Source organism: Mobula hypostoma, chromosome 11, assembly GCF_963921235.1.
Source record: "Mobula hypostoma chromosome 11, sMobHyp1.1, whole genome shotgun sequence".
Classification (NCBI taxonomy): Eukaryota; Metazoa; Chordata; class Chondrichthyes; order Myliobatiformes; family Myliobatidae; genus Mobula; species Mobula hypostoma.
In genome coordinates, this window is record NC_086107.1 from 46,482,573 (window position 1) to 46,505,211 (window position 22,639).

The 22,639-nt window shown below is 40.1% G+C and overlaps 1 protein-coding gene across 4 annotated transcripts in view; it reads left to right on the forward strand.

The window, feature by feature from the left end:
- LOC134353700 (dextranase-like) overlaps positions 1-22,639 on the forward strand; it is a 75,084-nt gene that overhangs the window by 46,723 nt on the left and 5,722 nt on the right. For 2 of the 4 annotated variants that reach the window (XM_063061973.1, XM_063061974.1), the window contains 5 exons: positions 1,366-1,443; positions 2,951-3,028; positions 6,067-6,144; positions 7,652-7,729; positions 9,553-9,597. The exons of 1 other annotated variant lie outside the window; for it this stretch is intronic. In XM_063061973.1, coding sequence (XP_062918043.1) covers positions 1,366-1,443; positions 2,951-3,028; positions 6,067-6,144; positions 7,652-7,729; positions 9,553-9,597 — 357 coding nt within the window. Of the gene's footprint in view, positions 1-1,365; positions 1,444-2,950; positions 3,029-6,066; positions 6,145-7,651; positions 7,730-9,552; positions 9,598-10,755; positions 11,152-22,639 lie in introns of those variants that run through there. One more of the 4 variants, XM_063061975.1, reaches the window with a different exon arrangement.

Here is a 22,639-nt window from a genome sequence, read left to right on the forward strand (position 1 = left end):
ATCAGATTGTATAAATATTCAACATTCCTACCAGCACTAAGTTTACATGTTATTTGAGAGCTTTGCACACCATGGATGTAAACATGCAAAATCTGTCTCATCATAACAATCCATGTTCACTATATCCCAGGTTCCTCACATATCCTTTCTTAGATTTCAGATCCGAATGCACAAAGCACAGTAATAAAACCAGCCAAAGCTGGAGATAAGTTAAGACACAGATTATATGAAAAGAAAGCAGAAAAATTGCACGCATTTACAGTATTTTGTCTGCTTCTTTTTCTTGCAATTGCATAATACCTAATGTAATTGAAGCGACAATTAATTCTTGTTCCTCTACTGTGGCCTGCAAATTCTTTATTCCAAGCAATTATCTGAAGATATTGCCTGCTTAAAGCCTGGAGAATTCAGAACTCCATTCCGTAGCAAAGTTGAATAATCTACATTGCTCCAGATTATCTAAAGATGATTCCTTGAATATGGTCCAGTCCACTGATTAAAAGCAGTCATGTAAATAATCCTCATCCTGCCTTGATCATATATTCATAGCGCTTGCTACTGGGGCAGCACTCTTTATTCTCTGACTATACTCTGCAATACAACAGAAATGCATGAAATCACAACAGACAAACAGCTGTTTACAAAGTGTTAGAAATGTCATGCCTCTGTCAATGTTGTCATCGATACAAATTAGCTGTTTTCTTCCAGCTTCTGTAAATTGCATGTGATTGTCATCTCTTAACTCCTGTGAATGTTAACAGCATAATTCACTTGCCATCACTCACTGGGAATATTTCCCTAAATTCCTCAAAGAAAATATCCTTATATTGATGATAGTTGTGAATTGGAACAGAAGAAGAAATTGAACCAAATGGACATACAAATGAGTTAAGGGATGAAAGTAAGGAAAATCTGGAAAAAGTGCCGGAATATTGTTTAGAATTGCAAGGCTTCTGTTGCAAACAAAGTGAGATTCACTTTTCATTAATCTCTTCAAAATTTCTGCAAACATTTCCTGCTTAATATCTGGGAAATTACTGAAGAAACTGTATACATTCCATCTGCCAACCTCTCTGGGGTAAAGTAGATTCCTGCAATTTGCAACAGGAATTGAGGCACGCGTCTCATTTATACAGTCCTGCATTTCATAGACAGGACCATGCCAAATTAGTGTAACTAGACTAGAATTAGTCCACAATTCCTACATTTGTAAAGTATCTGGTATTTTGCGTTGGAACCGACACATTCAAATTAGGTTGTGGCTACACGTTTTTACGTGTGGTAAAATTCTGGCTATGAATCACTGTTCTTTCACTTTTACATTGCTTGAGTTGATGGAGACACATTTCCTTTATTTCGATTCAGTGGATACCCAGGCAAATCCTGATGAAGATAAAAGCGAACAGGAGGAGAAGCCTAATCAGGTTTCAGGAGAAAACAAAGGTAATATGTTTGTTGGGACAAACAAAGAATTGTTGAAAAATTCATGATTTTTGCTTGCATTGCAGTTTCTGTAGATTACAGATGATTATCTTGAAGTTAATTCTGTGAATAGTGTCACCATTATTCAGTAACCAGCACACCCATCAGATTGTATAAGTATTCAACATTCCTACCAGCACTAAGTTTACATGTTATTTGAGAGCTTTGCACACCATGGATGTAAACATGCAAAATCTGTCTCATCATAGCAATCCATGTTCACTCTCTCACAGGTTCCTCACATATCCTTTCTTAGATTTCAGATCCGAATGCACAAAGCACAGTAAGAAAACCAGCCAAAGCTGGAGATAAGTTAAGACACAGATTATATGAAAAGAAAGCAGAAAAATTGCACGCATTTACAGTATTTTGTCTGTTTCTTTTTCTTGCAATTGCATAATACCTAAAGTAATTGATGCGACAATTAATTGTTGTTCCTCTACTGTGGCCTGCAAATTCTTTAACCCAAGCAATTTTCTAAAGATATTGCCTGCTTAACACCTGGAGAATTCAGAACTCCATTCCATAGCAAAATTGAATAATCTACATTGCACTAGATTATCTGAAGATGATTCCTTGAATCTGGTCCAGTCCACTGATTAAAAGCAGTCATGTAAATAATCCTCATCCTGCCTTGATCATATATTCATGGCGCTTGCTACTGGGGCAGCACTCTTTAGTCTCTGACTATACTCTGCAATACAACAGAAATGCATGAAATCACAACAGACAAACAGCTGTTTAGAAAGTGTTAGAAATGTCAGGCCTCTGTCAATGCAGTCATCGATACAAATTAGCGGTTTTCTTCCAGCTTCTGTAAATTGCATGTGTTTGTCATCTCTTAACTCCTGTGAATGTTATCAGCATAATTCACTTGCCATCACTCACTGGGAATATTTCCCTAAATTCCTCAATGAAAATATCCTTATATTGATGATAGTTGTGAATTGGAACAGAAGAAGAAATTGAACCAAATGGACATACAAATGAGTTAAGGGATGAAAGTAAGGAAAATCTGGAAAAAGTGCCGGAATATTGTTTAGAATTGCAAGGCTTCTGTTGCAAACAAAGTGAGATTCACTTTTCATTAATCTCTTCAAAATTTCTGCAAACATTTCCTGCTTAATATCTGGGAAATTACTGAAGAAACTGTATACATTCCATCTGCCAACCTCTCTGGGGTAAAGTAGATTCCTGCAATTTGCAACAGGAATTGAGGCACGCGTCTCATTTATACAGTCCTGCATTTCATAGACAGGACCATGCCAAATTAGTGTAACTAGACTAGAATTAGTCCACAATTCCTACATTTGTAAAGTATCTGGTATTTTGCGTTGGAACCGACACATTCAAATTAGGTTGTGGCTACACGTTTTTACGTGTGGTAAAATTCTGGCTATGAATCACTGTTCTTTCACTTTTACATTGCTTGAGTTGATGGAGACACATTTCCTTTATTTCGATTCAGTGGATACCCAGGCAAATCCTGATGAAGATAAAAGCGAACAGGAGGAGAAGCCTAATCAGGTTTCAGGAGAAAACAAAGGTAATATGTTTGTTGGGACAAACAAAGAATTGTTGAAAAATTCATGATTTTTGCTTGCATTGCAGTTTCTGTAGATTACAGATGATTATCTTGAAGTTAATTCTGTGAATAGTGTCACCATTATTCAGTAACCAGCACACCCATCAGATTGTATAAGTATTCAACATTCCTACCAGCACTAAGTTTACATGTTATTTGAGAGCTTTGCACACCATGGATGTAAACATGCAAAATCTGTCTCATCATAGCAATCCATGTTCACTCTCTCACAGGTTCCTCACATATCCTTTCTTAGATTTCAGATCCGAATGCACAAAGCACAGTAAGAAAACCAGCCAAAGCTGGAGATAAGTTAAGACACAGATTATATGAAAAGAAAGCAGAAAAATTGCACGCATTTACAGTATTTTGTCTGCTTATTTTTCTTGCAATTGCATAATACCTAAAGTAATTGATGCGACAATTAATTGTTGTTCCTCTACTGTGGCCTGCAAATTCTTTAACCCAAGCAATTTTCTAAAGATATTGCCTGCTTAACACCTGGAGAATTCAGAACTCCATTCCATAGCAAAATTGAATAATCTACATTGCACTAGATTATCTGAAGATGATTCCTTGAATCTGGTCCAGTCCACTGATTAAAAGCAGTCATGTAAATAATCCTCATCCTGCCTTGATCATATATTCATGGCGCTTGCTACTGGGGCAGCACTCTTTAGTCTCTGACTATACTCTGCAATACAACAGAAATGCATGAAATCACAACAGACAAACAGCTGTTTAGAAAGTGTTAGAAATGTCAGGCCTCTGTCAATGCAGTCATCGATACAAATTAGCGGTTTTCTTCCAGCTTCTGTAAATTGCATGTGTTTGTCATCTCTTAACTCCTGTGAATGTTATCAGCATAATTCACTTGCCATCACACACTGGGAATATTTCCCTAAATTCCTCAATGAAAATATCCTTATATTGATGATATTTTTGAATTGGATCAGAAGAAGAAATTGAACCAAATGGACATGCAAATGAGTTAAGGGATGAAAGTAAGGAAAATCCGGAAAAATGTGCCGGAATATTGTTCAGAATTGCAAGACTTCTTTTGCAAACAAAGTGAGATTCACTTTTCATTAATCCCTTCAAAATTTCAGCAGACATTGCCTGCTTAATGTCTGGGAAATTACTGAAGATACTGTATAAATTCCATCTGCCAACCTCTCTGGGGTAAAGTAGATTGCTGAAATTTGCAACAGGAATTGAGGCACGTGTCTCTTTTCTACAGTCCTGCATTTCATAGACATGACCATGCCAAATTAGTGTTACTGGACTAGAATTAGTCCACAATTCCTACATTTGTAAAGTATCTGATATTTTGCTTTGGAACCGACACATTCAAATTCAGTTGTGGCTACACGTTTTTATATGTGGTAAAATGCTGGCTATCAACCACTGTTCTGTCACTTTTACTGATGAAGATAAAAGAGAACGGGAGGAGCCGCCTAATCAGGATTCAGGAGAAAATAAAGGTAATATGTTTGTTGGGACACAGAGAATTTTTGAAAATGTCATGATTTTTGCTTGCACTGCAGTTTCTGTAGATTACAGACGATTATCTTGAAGTTAATTCTGTGAATACTGTCACCATTATTCAGTAACCAGCACACCCATCAGATTGTATAAATATTCAACATTCCTACCAGCACTGAGTTTACATGTTATTTGAGAGCTTTGTACACCATGGATGTAAACATGCAAAATCTGTCTCATCATAACAATCCATGTTCACTATATCCCAGGTTCCTCACATATCCTTTCTTAGATTTCAGATCCGAATGCACAAAGCACAGTAATAAAACCAGCCAAAGCTGGAGATAAGTTAAGGCACAAATTATATGAAAAGAAAGCAGAAAAATTGCACGCATTTACAGTATTTTGTCTCTTTCTTTTTCTTGCAATTGCATAATACCTAAAGTAGTTGAAGCGACAATTAATTCTTGTTCCTCTACTGTGGCCTGCAAATTCTTTATACCAAGCAATTTTCTGAAGATATTGCCTGCCTAATGCCTGTAAAATCCCTGGAAATTCAGAACTCCATTCCATAGCAAATTTGAATAATCTACATTGCACCAGATTATCTGAAGATGATTCCTTGAATACGATCCAGTCCACTGATTAGAAGCAGTCATGTAAATAATCCTCATCCTGCCTTCATCATATAATCATGGCGCTTGCTACTGGGGCAGCACTCTTTATTCTCTGACTATACTCTGCAATACAACAGAAATGCATGAAATCACAACAGACAAACAGCTGTTTAGAAAGTGTTAGAAATGTCATGCCTTTCTCAATGTAGTCATCGATACAAATTAGCCGTTTTCTTCCAGCTTCTGTAAATTGCATGTGATTGTCATCTATTAACTCCTGTGAATGTTATCAGCATAATTCACTTGCCATCACACACTGGGAATATTTCCCTAAATTCCTCAAAGAAAATATCCTTATATTGATGATAGTTTTGAATTGGAACAGAAGAAGAAATTGAACCAAATGGACATGCAAATGAGTTAAGGAATGAAAGTAAGGAAAATCTGGAAAAAGTGCCGGAATATTGTTTAGAATTGCAAGGCTTCTGTTGCAAACAAAGTGAGATTCACTTTTCATTAATCTCTTCAAAACTACTGCAATCATTTCCTGCTTAATATCTGGGAAATTACTGAAGAAACTGTATACATTCCATCTACCAACCTCTCTGGGGCAATGTAGATTACTGAAATTTGCAACAGGAATTGAGGCACGCATCTCATTTATACAGTCCTGCATTTCATAGACAGGACCATGCCAAATTAGTGTAACTGGACTAGAATTAGTCCACAATTCCTACATTTGTAAAGTATCTGGTATTATGCGTTGGAACCGACACATTCAAATTAGGTTGTGGCTACACGTTTTTACGTGTGGTAAAATTCTGGCTATGAATCACTGTTCTTTCATTTTTACGTTGCTTGAGTTGATGGAGACACATTTCCTTTATTTCGATTCAGAGGAAACCCAGCCAAAACCTGATGACGATAAAGGAGAGCAGCAGGAGCCGCCTAATCAGGATTCAGGAGAAAATAAAGGTAATATGTTTGTTGGAACACACATAGAATTGTTGAAAAATTCATGATTTTTGCTTGCATTGCAGTTTCTGTAGATTACAGACGATTATCTTGAAGTTAATTCTGTGAATACTGTCACCATTATTCAGTAACCAGCACACCCATCAGATTGTATAAATATTCAACATTCCTACCAGCACTAAGTTTACATGTTATTTGAGAGCTTTGCACACCATGGATGTAAACATGCAAAATCTGTCTCATCATAACAATCCATGTTCACTATATCCCAGGTTCCTCACATATCCTTTCTTAGATTTCAGATCCGAATGCACAAAGCACAGTAATAAAACCAGCCAAAGCTGGAGATAAGTTAAGACACAGATTATATGAAAAGAAAGCAGAAAAATTGCACGCATTTACAGTATTTTGTCTGCTTCTTTTTCTTGCAATTGCATAATACCTAATGTAATTGAAGCGACAATTAATTCTTGTTCCTCTACTGTGGCCTGCAAATTCTTTATTCCAAGCAATTATCTGAAGATATTGCCTGCTTAAAGCCTGGAGAATTCAGAACTCCATTCCGTAGCAAAGTTGAATAATCTACATTGCTCCAGATTATCTAAAGATGATTCCTTGAATATGGTCCAGTCCACTGATTAAAAGCAGTCATGTAAATAATCCTCATCCTGCCTTGATCATATATTCATAGCGCTTGCTACTGGGGCAGCACTCTTTATTCTCTGACTATACTCTGCAATACAACAGAAATGCATGAAATCACAACAGACAAACAGCTGTTTAGAAAGTGTTAGAAATGTCATGCCTCTGTCAATGTTGTCATCGATACAAATTAGCGGTTTTCTTCCAGCTTCTGTAAATTGCATGTGTTTGTCATCTCTTAACTCCTGTGAATGTTATCAGCATAATTCACTTGCCATCACTCACTGGGAATATTTCCCTAAATTCCTCAATGAAAATATCCTTATATTGATGATAGTTGTGAATTGGAACAGAAGAAGAAATTGAACCAAATGGACATACAAATGAGTTAAGGGATGAAAGTAAGGAAAATCTGGAAAAAGTGCCGGAATATTGTTTAGAATTGCAAGGCTTCTGTTGCAAACAAAGTGAGATTCACTTTTCATTAATCTCTTCAAAATTTCTGCAAACATTTCCTGCTTAATATCTGGGAAATTACTGAAGAAACTGTATACATTACATCTGCCAACCTCTCTGGGGTAAAGTAGATTCCTGCAATTTGCAACAGGAATTGAGGCACGCGTCTCATTTATACAGTCCTGCATTTCATAGACAGGACCATGCCAAATTAGTGTAACTAGACTAGAATTAGTCCACAATTCCTACATTTGTAAAGTATCTGGTATTTTGCGTTGGAACCGACACATTCAAATTAGGTTGTGGATACACGTTTTTACGTGTGGTAAAATTCTGGCTATGAATCACTGTTCTTTCACTTTTACATTGCTTGAGTTGATGGAGACACATTTCCTTTATTTCGATTCAGTGGATACCCAGGCAAATCCTGATGAAGATAAAAGCGAACAGGAGGAGAAGCCTAATCAGGTTTCAGGAGAAAACAAAGGTAATATGTTTGTTGGGACAAACAAAGAATTGTTGAAAAATTCATGATTTTTGCTTGCATTGCAGTTTCTGTAGATTACAGATGATTATCTTAAAGTTAATTCTGTGAATAGTGTCACCATTATTCAGTAACCAGCACACCCATCAGATTGTATAAGTATTCAACATTCCTACCAGCACTAAGTTTACATGTTATTTGAGAGCTTTGCACACCATGGATGTAAACATGCAAAATCTGTCTCATCATAGCAATCCATGTTCACTCTCTCACAGGTTCCTCACATATCCTTTCTTAGATTTCAGATCCGAATGCACAAAGCACAGTAAGAAAACCAGCCAAAGCTGGAGATAAGTTAAGGCACAAATTTTATGAAAAGAAAGCAGAAAAAATGCGCGCATTTACAGTATTTTGTCTGCTTATTTTTCTTGCAATTGCATAATACCTAAAGTAATTGATGCGACAATTAATTCTTGTTCCTCTACTGTGGCCTGCAAATTCTTTAACCCAAGCAATTTTCTAAAGATATTGCCTGCTTAACACCTGGAGAATTCAGAACTCCATTCCATAGCAAAATTGAATAATCTACATTGCACTAGATTATCTGAAGATGATTCCTTGAATCTGGTCCAGTCCACTGATTAAAAGCAGTCATGTAAATAATCCTCATCCTGCCTTGATCATATATTCATGGCGCTTGCTACTGGGGCAGCACTCTTTAGTCTCTGACTATACTCTGCAATACAACAGAAATGCATGAAATCACAACAGACAAACAGCTGTTTAGAAAGTGTTAGAAATGTCAGGCCTCTGTCAATGCAGTCATCGATACAAATTAGCGGTTTTCTTCCAGCTTCTGTAAATTGCATGTGTTTGTCATCTCTTAACTCCTGTGAATGTTATCAGCATAATTCACTTGCCATCACACACTGGGAATATTTCCCTAAATTCCTCAATGAAAATATCCTTATATTGATGATATTTTTGAATTGGATCAGAAGAAGAAATTGAACCAAATGGACATGCAAATGAGTTAAGGGATGAAAGTAAGGAAAATCCGGAAAAATGTGCCGGAATATTGTTCAGAATTGCAAGACTTCTTTTGCAAACAAAGTGAGATTCACTTTTCATTAATCCCTTCAAAATTTCAGCAGACATTGCCTGCTTAATGTCTGGGAAATTACTGAAGATACTGTATAAATTCCATCTGCCAACCTCTCTGGGGTAAAGTAGATTGCTGAAATTTGCAACAGGAATTGAGGCACGTGTCTCTTTTCTACAGTCCTGCATTTCATAGACATGACCATGCCAAATTAGTGTTACTGGACTAGAATTAGTCCACAATTCCTACATTTGTAAAGTATCTGATATTTTGCTTTGGAACCGACACATTCAAATTCAGTTGTGGCTACACGTTTTTATATGTGGTAAAATGCTGGCTATCAACCACTGTTCTGTCACTTTTACTGATGAAGATAAAAGAGAACGGGAGGAGCCGCCTAATCAGGATTCAGGAGAAAATAAAGGTAATATGTTTGTTGGGACACAGAGAATTTTTGAAAATGTCATGATTTTTGCTTGCACTGCAGTTTCTGTAGATTACAGATGATTATCTTGTAGTTAATTCTGTGAATAGTGTTACCATTATTCAGTAACCAGCACACCCATCAGATTGTATAAATATTCAACTTTCCTACCAGCACTGAGTTAACATGTTATTTGAGAGCTTTGTACACCATGGATGTAAACATGCAAAATCTGTCTCATCATAACAATCCATGTTCACTATATCACAGGTTCCTCACATATCCTTTCTTTGATTTCAGATCCGAATGCACAAAGCACAATAAGAAAACCAGCCAATGCTGCAGGTAAGTTAAGGCACAAATTTTATGAAAAGAAAGCAGAAAAAATGCACGGATTTACAGTATTTTGTCTGTTTCTTTTTCTTGCAATTGCATAATACCTAAAGTAGTTGAAGCGACAATTAATTGTTGTTCCTCTACTGTGGCCTGCAATTTCTTTATTCCAAGCAATTTTCTGAAGATATTGCCTGCTTAACGCCTGGAAAATTCAGAATTCCATTCCATAGCAAGGTTGAATAATCGACATTACACCAGATTATCTGAAGATCATTCCTTGAATACGGTCCAGTCCACTGATTAAAAGCAGTCATGTAAATAATCCTCACCCTGCCTTGATCATATATTCATAGCGCTTGCTACTGGGGCAGCACTCTTTATTCTCTGACTATACTCTGCAATACAACAGAAATGCATGAAATCACAACAGACAAACAGCTGTTTAGAAAGTGTTAGAAATGTCATGCCTCTGTCAATGTTGTCATCGATACAAATTAGCGGTTTTCTTCCAGTTTCTGTCAATTGCTTGTGATCGTCATCTCTTAATTCCAGTGAATGTAATCAGCATAATTCACTTACCATCACACACTGGGAATATTTCCCTAAATTCCTCAAAGAAAATATCCTCATATTGATGACAGTTTCGAATGGAACAGAAGAAGAAATTGAACCATATGCACATGCAAATGAGCTAAGGATTTAAAGTAAGGAAAATCTTGAAAAAGCTGCGGGAATTTTTTTTTACAATTGCAAGGCTTCTGTTGCAAACAAAGTGAGATTCACTCTTCACTAATCCCTTAAAAATTCCTGCAGACATTGCCTGCTTAACGTCTGGGAAATTACTGAAGATACTGTATACATTCCATCTGCCAGTTTCTCTGGGGCAAAGTAGATTGATGAAATTTGCAACAGGACTTGAGTCACGTGTCTCTATTCTACAGATTCGCATTTCATAGATAGGACCATGCCTAATTAGTGTAACTGGACTCGAATTATTCTACAATTCCTCTATTTTAAAAGTATCTGGAATTTTCCTTTGGAACCAAAACATTCAAGTTCAGTTGTTGCTATGTTTTTACGTGTGGTTAAATTCTGGCTTTGAATCTCTCTTGTTTCATTTTTACATTGCCTGAATTAATATAAACACATTTCCTTTATTTGATTCAGAGGTCACCCAGGCAAAGCCTGATGAACCTGAAATGTAAGAAGAGCAGCCGAGTAATCAGAGTTCAGGAGAAAATGAAGATAATATGTTTGTTGGGACACACAGAGAACTGTTGAAAACTTCATGAAGTTTTGCTTGCATTGCAGTTTCTGTAGATTACAGATGATTATCTTGTAGTTAATTCTGTGAATAGTGTCACCATTATTCAGTAACCAGCACAGCTAGAAGATTGTTTAAATATTCAACTCTCCCACCAGCACTGAGTTTACATGTTATTTGGGAACATTCATGCCTCTATTCCAATAGCAGTGTTGAACAATCTATATTCCACCAGATTATCTGAAGATGATTCCTTGAAGATGGTCTAGCCGACTAATTGAAAGCAGTCATGACTCTATTCCAATAGTAACGTTGAACCATCTGTACTACTGCTGGTATGTTCAACTTTGCTACTGGACTGGAGGCATCAGTCTGTTCTGTCCATCTCTGGGAACTGTGGATGGAACATGACAAATTGGTGTTACCACCACTATCAGACCAGAGTTATTCCCCAATTCTTCAAATACAAAACTGTGTAGAATTTTGTTTTGTAACCTGCACATTCAAGGCATAAAACAACAAATCCTGAAGCCTTCCTTATCATTTTGGGGGATTTTAACCTGGCCTCCTTGAAGACGTCTCTAAATAATTATTACCAATAAATCACTTGCCACCCCATGTCCACAATGACCTGGACCCACTGCAATTTGCCTATTGCTGCAATAGATCTATGGTAGATGCAATCTCATTGGTTCTTCATGTGGCCTTGGATCAGCTGGAGAATACAAATACTTGTGTCAAGATGCTGTTTATTAACTACAGCTCTGTGTTTAACACAATTGTTACTACAGTTCTGATGAAAAAGCTCCAGAACTTGAGCCTCTGTTCCTCCCTCTGCAACTGGATCCATGACTTCCTAACAGAGTGACCACAGTCTGTGCAGGTCAGAAACAACATCTCCACTTCGCTGACAATCAACACTGGCGCATCTCGGTGATGCATGTTTAATTCACTGCTCTACTCTCTCTCTATGCCATTGACTGTGTGGCTAGGTACAGCACAAATGTCATCTATAAATTTGATGATGATACAAGTATTGTTGGCAGAATTTCAGATGGTAACCCAAGGGTGTACAGGAGTGAGATACATCAGCTAGTTGAGGGCTGTTGTAGGAACAACCTTGCACTCAGTGTCAGTAAGCTGGATGTGGACTTCAGAAAAGGTAAGACTAGGGAACACACACCAGTCCTCATAGAGGGATCAGAAGCGAAAAGAGTGAGAAGATTCAAGTTCCTGGGTGTCAATATCTCTGAAGATCGATCTCTGACCCAACATATCAATGCAGATACAAAGAAGGCACGACTGCAACTATAATTAATTAGGGGTTTGAGGAGATTTGGTATGTCACTAACCACGCTCGCAAATTTCTACATATGTACCATGGAGAGCATTCTAACTCACTGCATCACTGTCTGGTTTGGGTGGTGGGCTACTGCACAGGATCGAAATGAACTGAAGAGAATTGTAAACTAGGTTAGCTCCATCATGGGCACTAGCCTCCATAGTATCCATGATATCTTCAAGGAGCAGTACCACAAAAAAGTCAGCATCCACCATTAAGGACCCGTATCACCCAGTTCATGGCTTATTCTCATTGCCACCATCAGGAAGGAGTACAGAATTGAGAAGGCAAACACTCAAATATTCAGGATCAGCTTCTTCCCCTCTGCCATCTGATGGACATTGAAACTATCAACACTACCTCACTGCTTTTTTTATTTCAATTTTTGCACTACTTATTTAACTATTTTATATATATGTAAATACTGTACTTACTGTAATTAATGGCTTTTTCTATTATTATGTATTGCATTGCAAATACAACATATTTCATGACTAATGCTGGTGATATTAAACCTGATTCTAATCCTGAAGCTCAGCTGTTGCCACATGACTTTTCCATTTCTGAGTCTGTGGCTACGAATCATTATTGTTCCAATTCACATTGCGGAGCTGGCAGAGACACATTTTCGACTGTGTGAGCAGCCTAGGAATGCTAATTCTGAAGTCTAACAAACATTTGACTCGAATCAGATACTAGATCAGTAGAAAGTTTTATGTTTGATGTGCTGTGTCTGAATGAAAGAAAGGTCTGGGTAATTAGTTCAACAGTGAGATGCAGATCTTCAGGCAAGTTAATGATTGACTTTTGTGTTGTCAAATTGGTGGCGGAGTCTGCAAGTATACATGACTCGTAATCAAGCTTCACTGAAAGTGCTGCTACATCTTGTCTCAAGCTGTGTTGTCATTTTACACCTGAGAGATGTGAAATCCCTTACATCCCCTTTTCTGAATACAGTGCCAAATTCGGATGTCACCCCAACAAAGCCTAAAGAACATGAAAGGGAAGAAAAGAAGTTTCATGAAATTTGCTTGCATTGCAGTTTCTGTAGATTCCACATGATTATCTTCTAGTTAATTCCTGTAACCTCTAATCACAGCGCTAAGCGGTATTGCATCCGTATTGTACTGTCTCAGTACTTTTTTATTTGTGTTCTGTAGCACTTTCTTTATTCGCTGTTATTTTGTAAATAACACTATTCTTTGCATTTCTGGTCAGATGCTAAATGCATTTCGTTGGCTTTGTATCTGTACTCGGTACAATGACAATAAAGTTGAATCTAATCTAATCTAAATGCTGTCAATGCTATTCAGTAACTTGCACACCCAGTGGGTTGTTTGAGCATTCAACTTTCCTACCAGCACTTGAGTTTACATGTTATTTGAGAGCATTGTACATCATGGATGTAAACATGTAAAGTCTGTGTCACCATCTTTCTTAATCCCTGGAAAATTTCTGCAGCTATTGGCTGCTTAACCCTTGGAAAATTCTTGGGAGATACTGTACACCTTTCACCTAGTGGAATGTAGATTGTTCAACTTTGCTACTGGGATTGAGGCATGAGTCTCTTCTGTACATCTCTGTGCATCGTAGATGGGAACAAGCCAAATTAATGTCATCACCATTATCAGACTTGAACTATTCCCCAATTCCTTAAAATCAATAATTTGTGGAATTTTGATTTGGAACCCATTTATTCAAGGTCTGTTCCTGCCACGTGATTTCATCTTCAGAGGATCTGTGACTATCAACCACAGCATTATTGTTTCAATTTTATATTCTTTAAATTGACGGAGACACATTTTGGCCAGAAGCCCAGGAATGTTCATTTTGAAGTCTACCAAGCATTTGGCTTGCATCAGAAGCTGGATCAGTGGAAAGATTTATGTCCAATGTGCTGTGAAGGACATCTAACTGAGGTAAAGAGTGGGTAATTTGTGCCACAGTGAGATGCAGGTCTTCCGGCAAATTAATGTTTCCCTACTGTTTTGTCAAAATGACCAAGGATTCTGCAGGAATTCAAGACTCATCATCCAGCAGTTCAGAATGGTTTGCCACATTTTATCTGAGGTGTGTTGACATTTTACATCTGAGAGAACTTCCTTTGTTTGAATACAACACCCAATTCAGATGTCACCCCAGCAAAGCATGGTGAACATGAAAAGGAAGAAGAGAAGTTAGTTAATCAAAATACAGGAGAGAGTGAAGGTAATAGATCTGGTGGAACACACAGAGAATTGCTTAAAGCTTCATGAGATTTGCTTCCCAATAGTTAATTCCTGTGATATCTACATAACTCAGTTACCACCACACCCAGGGGATTTTGGATTATTCACCTTCCCTACCAGGACTTGATAACGCATGTCATTTGAAACCATTGTACATTATGTGAAGTCAGCATCACCACCATAATCCATTAAAGGTTGTACCATATTAAATTCTTTGATTGCAGAGACATTTGCTTTCAAGTATGAATAAAATCTGGGAAAAATGCAAGATAAAGGATAGAAACTTGTTTGGATATATTTAAATATAACAAAATCTAAAATGGCAGAGAAGAATGAGGCTCACACTTTCTTCTTATCCCAACTGCTTCTAGTTTCACCTACCCATCATTTCACTATTTCTGGTTATTTTTAATCACCTTTCATCCTTTTTGTCTGCCTTCTTCCTCTCCTCACCCTCACCTGTCTTTGTCCTCCCTTTTCCCCCTCAGCTGCTTCCACCCATTATCCGTCAGCCTCTCTCATTCTCTTCTCCCATCAGCCCCCACCTCACCTGGTTCCACCTATCAGATTCCACCCCTGTCACACCACCACCTCCTTATATTGGCTACCTTCCCTCTCTACTCTCTGTCGTGATGATGGGTCATGACCCTAAATGTCAATCAGCCCTCTGCCTCCTCAGGTGGTGCTTGATCAGCTGAGTTTCTCCAACGATTTGTCTTCTTTCTACATCAGGGGCTCCCAACTTGGGGTCCATGGACCTATTGCTTAATGATATTGGTCTATGACATAAAAAAATGTTGGGAGCCTCTCTTCTATATGTACCTTAGAAAGGCCTTTGATAAGGCCCCACATGGTGAGCTGATCCAGAAGGTCAGAACACATAGGATCCAGTGATGGATAGTAAATTGTATACAATACTGGCTTGGTGGTAGAAGGCAAAGATGGTGGTGAAGGTTTGTTTTTCACATTGGATGCCTGAAGTGGTGTTCTGTAGCCAGTGTTCAGTGCAAGTTCCATTAACATTTTGCATATAATTTAATAATGTATGATCATGAATGTCAGTGGTACGATTAGTAACTTTGCAGATTATGTCAAAATTAGTGCTATAGCAGGCAGTCCAGGAGATTGCCTCAGATTGCAACAGGATTTAGATCCACTGTGAAAGTGAGAAAGGAATAGCTAATTGAACTTAGGTAAGCATGAAGTGATGCATTTGGGAAGTTAACACAGGCCAGGGCATGCACAGGGCACTGGGGAATATAAATGAACAGCAAGACTCTGGGGTACAAGCACACGATGCCTTGAAACTGGTAAAACAAGTACATCATAGAGTTGTAAAGAAGGCATTTGTCTTCAAGAGCTGAAGCATTGTGTACAGGGGATGGGATGTCATGTTAAAATTTACAAATTGTTGGTTCAGCTACACTTGGAATACAAATGTGCAGTTCTGTTCGCCACACTATAGGAAGCATGTGATTAAGCTGGACAGGGCACAGGAAAGAGTCACAGGACTGTGCCTGGATTTGGAGGGGTGAGGTTATCAGGAGAATCTGGATATCGAGGGGCTGCTTTCCCTGGAGAGATGGAGGCTGAGAAGTGACCTAATGGAAGTCTGTAAAATTATGAGGGGCATAGATAAGGTAGGTAGTGACTGTCCTTCTCCTGGGTAAGGATGTTTAAAACAAGAGGACATGGGTGTATGATGAGTGTTGATTCCTGTGATATGACTGAGTGTGAGGAGGGTAGTGAGATCCAAGAGACAATGCTGGAGGAGCCTCAGCCCTTGAGCTTGTCCAACAGGTCTGAGGTGTTTGCTCCCTGTGCGGATGACGGTGGGGGCAGTGGGAAGGGTGAGCAACCTAACTGTGGCACCGTAGTTCAGGGAGCATTCAAGAGGGGGGAAAGAAGGAAAATAGAGTGGTAATTGGGGATAGTGTAGTCAGGGGAATAGACAGAGTTCTCTGTCGCAAGGATAGAGCATCCCGAAGGCTGTGTTGCCTACCTGGTGCCCGGATTCAGGACATTTTATCTGACCTGCAGAGGAGTTTATGGTGGGAGGGGAAAGATCCAGTTGTCATGGTCCATATGGGTATCAATGACACAGGTAGAATGAGGAAAGAGGTTCTGCTGAGTGAACTTGAGCGGCTGGGGACTAAATTTAAAAGGCAGAACCAAAACGCTTGTAATCTCTGGATTATTACATGAGCCACATGCAAATTGGCAGAGGGTCAAGAAGGTTAGAGAGTTGAAAGCATGGCTCAAGGATTGGTGTTGGAGAAGTGGGTTTGAATTCATGGGAAATTGGCACCAGTATTGGGGAAGGAGGGAGCTGTACCAATGGGACGGGCTCCAGCTGAACCGTGATGGGACCTGGATCCTAGTGAATTGCAAAACTGGGGCTGTGGATACGGCTTTAAACTGAATAGTAGCAGGGTGGGTTCAACAGATTGGTGAAGTATGGATAAAGTAAAAAAGAAAAGTGTCGACCCCAATTGGATTACTGTGCTCAATTCTGGTCGCCTCACTACAGGAAGGATGTGGAAACCATAGAAAGCGTGCAGAGGAGATTTACAAGGATGTTGCCTGGATTGGGGAGCATGCCTGATGAGAATAGGTTGAGTGAACTCTGACTTTTCTCGTTGGAGCGACGGAGGATGAGAGGTGACCTGATAGAGGTGTACAAGATAATGAGAGGCATAGATAGAGTGGACAGCCAGCGCCTTTTCCCCAGGGCACCACTGCTCAATACAAGAGGACATGGCTTTAAGGTAAGGGGTGGGAAGTTCAAGGGGGATATTAGAGGAATGTTTTTTACTCAGAGAGTGGTTGGTGCTTGGAATGCACTGCCTGAGTCAGTGATGGAGGTAGATACACTAGTGAAATTTAAGAGACTACTAGACAGGTATATGGAGGAATTTAAGGTCGGGGGTGATATGGGGGGCAGGGTTTACGGGTCGGCACAATATTGTGGGCAGAAGGGCCTGTACTGTGCTGTACTGTTCTATGTTCTATGTTCATTGATCGTGTGGATAGTCAGAGGCTTTTTCCCCAGGGCTGAAATGGCTAGCACGAGAGCATAATTTGAAGGTGCTTGGAAGTAGGTACAGAGCAGATGTCAGGGTTAAGTTTTTTACGCAGAGTGGTGAGTGCATGGAATGGGCTGCCGGCGGCAGTGGTGAAGGCGGAAAAAACAGGGTCTTTTAAGAGACTGCTGGATGGATACATGGAGCTTAGAAAAATAGAGGGCTATGGGTAAGCCTAGGTAGTTATAAGATGAGGACATGTTTGGCACAGCTTTGGGCCGCAGGGCCTGTATTGTGCTGTAGGTTTTCTATGTTTCTACAAAGATAAAGAAAAAACAAAAGATAAAAAAAAGTAAGAGTATAGTGAAGAAAAGTCAAAAGCAAAAGAATAAAAGATTACAGATTTTAAAAGGACAATGAGTACAAGTGCACTTTATTTGAATGCCATAGCATTCTAAACAAGGTGAATGAACTTGTGGCTCAAATCAGTGCAAAGAGGTAAGATTCAGTGGCCATTACGGAGACGTGGTTGCAGGGTGGAGAGGATGTGGAATTAAATATCCAAGGATATCAGGTAATGCAGAAGGATAGGCAGGAAGGTAAGGGAGTTGGGGTGGCGCTCTTAATTAAAGATGAGATCAAGGGGATAGTGAGAGACAATATAAGATATAAGGAGCAGAATGATGAATCCATCTGGTTAGAGGTTAGGAATAATAAAAGAAAAAAAATCACTGGCGGGAATTGCTGGTGAACACAGCAGGCCAGGCAGCATCTCTAGGAACAGGTACAGTCGACATTTCGGGCCAAGACTCTTGTCCTGACAAAGGGTCTCAGCCCAAAACGTCGACTGTACCTCTTCCTGGAGATGCTGCCTGGCCTGCTGCGTTCACCAGCAACTTTGATGTGTGTTGCTTGAATTTCCAGCATCTGCAGAATTCCTCGTGTTTACTGGTGCGAGTTGACTATTGGCTACCAAATAATAACATCACAGTACACAGGCAAAAGAGAGAGAAATATCTGAGGCATGTAAGAATGGAACACCAGTTATCATGGGGGACTTTAACTTGCACAGAGAATGGGTGAATCAAGTTGGTCGAGGCAGTCTTGAGGGGGACTTCATAGAATGCATCTGTGATGGCCTTCTTGAACAGCATGTTACTGAACCGACAAGGGGACATCCTATCTTAGATCTGGTCCTGTGCAATGAGGCAGGTAGAATTAGTGATCTTGTAGATAGGGATCCTCTTGGAAAGAGTGATCATAGCATGACTGAGTTTCTCATAAAAATAGAGGGTGCAATAATTCAATCTAAAACCACTGTATTGTGCCTAAACAATGGAGACTACAATGGGATGAAGGAGGATTAGGCAAGTGTAGACTGGGAACACGGGCTACATATGAGACAGTTGAGGAAGACTTCCAAAGATATTTTTCACAGTGCTCAACAAAAGTATGTTCCAGTTAAAAGCAAGGACAGTAAGGGTGGGGAGACCCAGCCTTGGATAACTAAGGAACTTAAAGAAGGCATCAAACTAAAAGCTCATGCATACAAAGTCGCCAAGAATAGTGGGAAACTGGAAGATTGGGAAAACTCTAAAAAGCAACAAAGTACCACTGTGTGAGCAATAAAGAAAAGGAAGCTAGATTATGAAAATAAACTAGCACAAACTATAAAAATGGATAGTAAAAAATTTTATAATAATATAAATTGGAAAAGGGTAGCTAAAGTGTATGTAGGTCCCTTGGAGGATGAGAAGGAGGAATTGATACTGGGATATGAGCAAATGGCCGAGGCTTTGAATGAAGCAACACACATCAAAGTTGCTGGTGAACGCAGCAGGCCAAGCAGCATCTATAGGAAGAGGCGCAGTCGACGTTTCAGGCCGAGACCCTTCGTCAGGACTAACTGAAGGAAGAGTGAGTAAGGGATTTGAAAGCTGGAGGGGGAGGGGGAGATGCAAAATGATAGGAGAAGACAGGAGGGGGAGGGATAGAGCCGAGAGCTGGACAGGTGATAGGCAAAAGGGGATACGAGAGGATCATGGGACAGGAGGTCCGGGAAGAAAGACAGTGGTGGGGGGGGGGTGACCCAGAGGATGGGCAAGAGGTATATTCAGAGGGACAGAGGGAGAAAAAGGAGAGTGAGAGAAATAATGTGTGCATAAAAATGAGTAACAGATGGGGTACGAGGGGGAGGTGGGGCCTAGCGGAAGTTAGAGAAGTCAATGTTCATGCCATCAGGTTGGAGGCTACCCAGACGGAATATAAGGTGTTGTTCCTCCAACCTGAGTGTGGCTTCATCTTTACAGTAGAGGAGGCCGTGGATAGACATGTCAGAATGGGAATGGGATGTGGAATTAAAATGTGTGGCCACTGGGAGATCCTGCTTTCTCTGGCGGACAGAGCATAGATGTTCAGCAAAGCGGTCTCCCAGTCTGCGTCGGGTCTCACCAATATCTAATAGGCCACATCGGGAGCACCGGACGCAGTATATCACCCCAGTCGACTCACAGGTGAAGTAATGCCTCACCTGGAAGGACTGTTTGGGGCCCTGAATGGTGGTAAGGGAGGAAGTGTAAGGGCATGTGTAGCACTTGTTCCGCTTACACGGATAAGTGCCAGGAGGGAGATCAGTGGGGAGGGATGGGGGGGACGAATGGACAAGGGAGTTGTGTAGGGAGCAATCCCTGTGGAATGCAGAGAGAGAGGGGGGCAGGGAAAGATGTGCTTAGTGGTGGGATCCCGTTGGAGGTGGCGGAAGTTATGGAGAATAATATGTTGGACCCGGAGGCTGGTGGGGTGGTAGGTGAGGACCAGGGGAACCCTATTCCTAGTGGGGTGGTGGGAGGATGGAGTGAGAGCAGATGTACGTGAAATGGGGGAGATGCGTTTAAGAGCAGAGTTGATAGTGGAGGAAGGGAAGCCCCTTTCTTTAAAAAATGAAGACATCTCCCTCGTCCTAGAATGAAAAGCCTCATCCTGAGAGCAGATGCGGCGGAGACGGAGGAATTGCGAGAAGGGGATGGCGTTTTTGCAAGAGACAGGGTGAGAAGAGGAATAGGGCTTGAAGCTATCATTAAAGAAGAAATAGCGAGGCATCTGGAAAGAAATGGATCCATCAGGCAGACACAGCATGGACTCAGCAAAGGCAGGTCCTGTTGGAAAAGCTGACTGGAGTTCTTTGAGGATATAACAAGCGCAGTGGATAGAGGAGAACAGATGGGCGTTACTTACTTGGATTTCCAGAAGGCGTTCGATAAGGTGCCACATAAAAGACATAAGATAAGGATGCATAGAGTTGGAGGTGATGTATTACCATGGATAGAGGATTCATTATCTAATAGAAAGCAGAGAGTTGGGATACAAGGGTGTTTCTCTGGCTGGCAATCAGTGGTGAGCAGGGGTCAGTGCTGGGCCTGCAAGTATTCACGATATACTGTACATAGCAATCTGGAAAAGGGAAATGTGTGTAGTGTATCTAAGTTTGCTGATGATACTGAATTGAATGGAAAAGCAAATTGCGCAGAAGTTAAGGAGTGTGTGCAGAGAGACATAAATAGGTTAAGTGAGTGGGCAATCGGTCTGGCAGATGGAGTACAATGGTGGTAAATGTGCCCTTGGGTTCTAAAGGAAGTAGTTGGAGAGATTGCGGAAGTATTAACAATGATCTTTCAATTGATCAATTCTGGCAGTGTACCAGATGACTGGAAAATTGCAAATATTACTCTGCTATTTAAAAAGGGTGGGAGGCAGCATAAAGGAAACTATAGACCTGTTAGCCTGACATCAGTGGTTGGGAAGTTGTTGGAATCGATTGTTAGGGATGAGAATACAGGGTACCTGTAGGCACATGACAAGATAGGCCAAAGCCAGCATGGTTTCCTGAAAGGAAAATCCTGCCTGGCTAACCTACTGCAATTTTTTGAGGAAATTACAACCAGGGTAGACAAAGGAGATGCAGTAGATATGGTATACTTGGATTTTCAGAAGGCCTTTGACAAAGTGTCGCACATGAAGCTGCTTAGCAAGATAAGAGCCTGTGCAATTACAGGGGAGTTACTAGCATGAGCAGAGCACTGGCTGATCGGCAGAAAACAGAGAGTGGGATTAAAAGGATCCTATTCTGACTGGCTGCCAGTTACCAGTGGAGTTTCACAGGGGTCAATGTTGGAACTGTTGCTTTTTACAATGTATGTCAATGATTTGAACTATGGGATTAATGGATTCGTGGCTAAAGTTGTGGATGATACAAAGATAGGTGGAGGAGCAGATAGTTTTGAGGAAACAGAGAGCCTGCAGAGAGAATTAGATAGTTTATGGGAATGGGCAAAGAAGTAGCAAATAAAATACAATGTTGGAAAGTGTATGTTTAAGCACTTTGGTGGAAGAAATAAATGGGCAGACTATTATTTAGATGGGGAGAGAATTCAAAATGCAGAGATGCAAAGGGACTTGGGAGTCCTTGTGCAGGATACCCAAAAGGTTAACCTCCAGGTTGAGTCAGTGGTGAAGAAGGCAAATGCAATGTTGGCACTCATTTCTGGAGGTATAGAATATAAGAACAGGGATGTGATGTTGAGGCTCTATAAGGCACTCGTCAGACCACACTTAGAGTATTTTGTGTGCAGTTTTGGGCTCCTTATTTTAGAAAGGATGTACTAACATTGGAGAGGGTTCAGAGAAGATTCACGAGAATAATTCCAGGAATGAAAGGCTTACCATATGAAGAACGTCTGACAGCTCTTGTGCAGTATTCCCTGGAGTTCAGGAGAATGAGTGGGGAACTCATAGAAACATCCCGAAAGTTAAAAGGCCTGAACAGATTAGCTATGACAAAGTTATTTCCCATGGTAGGGGAAATGTTAAACTGTTGATTTCCCCCCCACCCCGGTCAGAGAATGTTCGGAAATTTAATTGGTTTTCTTTATTATATTTGGTCAGTCTATAAAGCATTGCTCTGTGTAAGTTTCCCTTCACTGTCTGCTCTGTTTTAGACCATAAAATATAGGAGCAGAATTAGGCCATCTATCCTATCCAGTCTGCTGTGCCACTTCATCATGGCTAATCCACTTTTCCTCTCAGCTCCAATTTCCTGTCTTCCCCACCGCCCCATACTCCTTCATTCCCTGACCAGTCAACAATCTATGAACCTCTACCTTAAATATACATAAAGACTTTGCCTCCACAGCTGCCT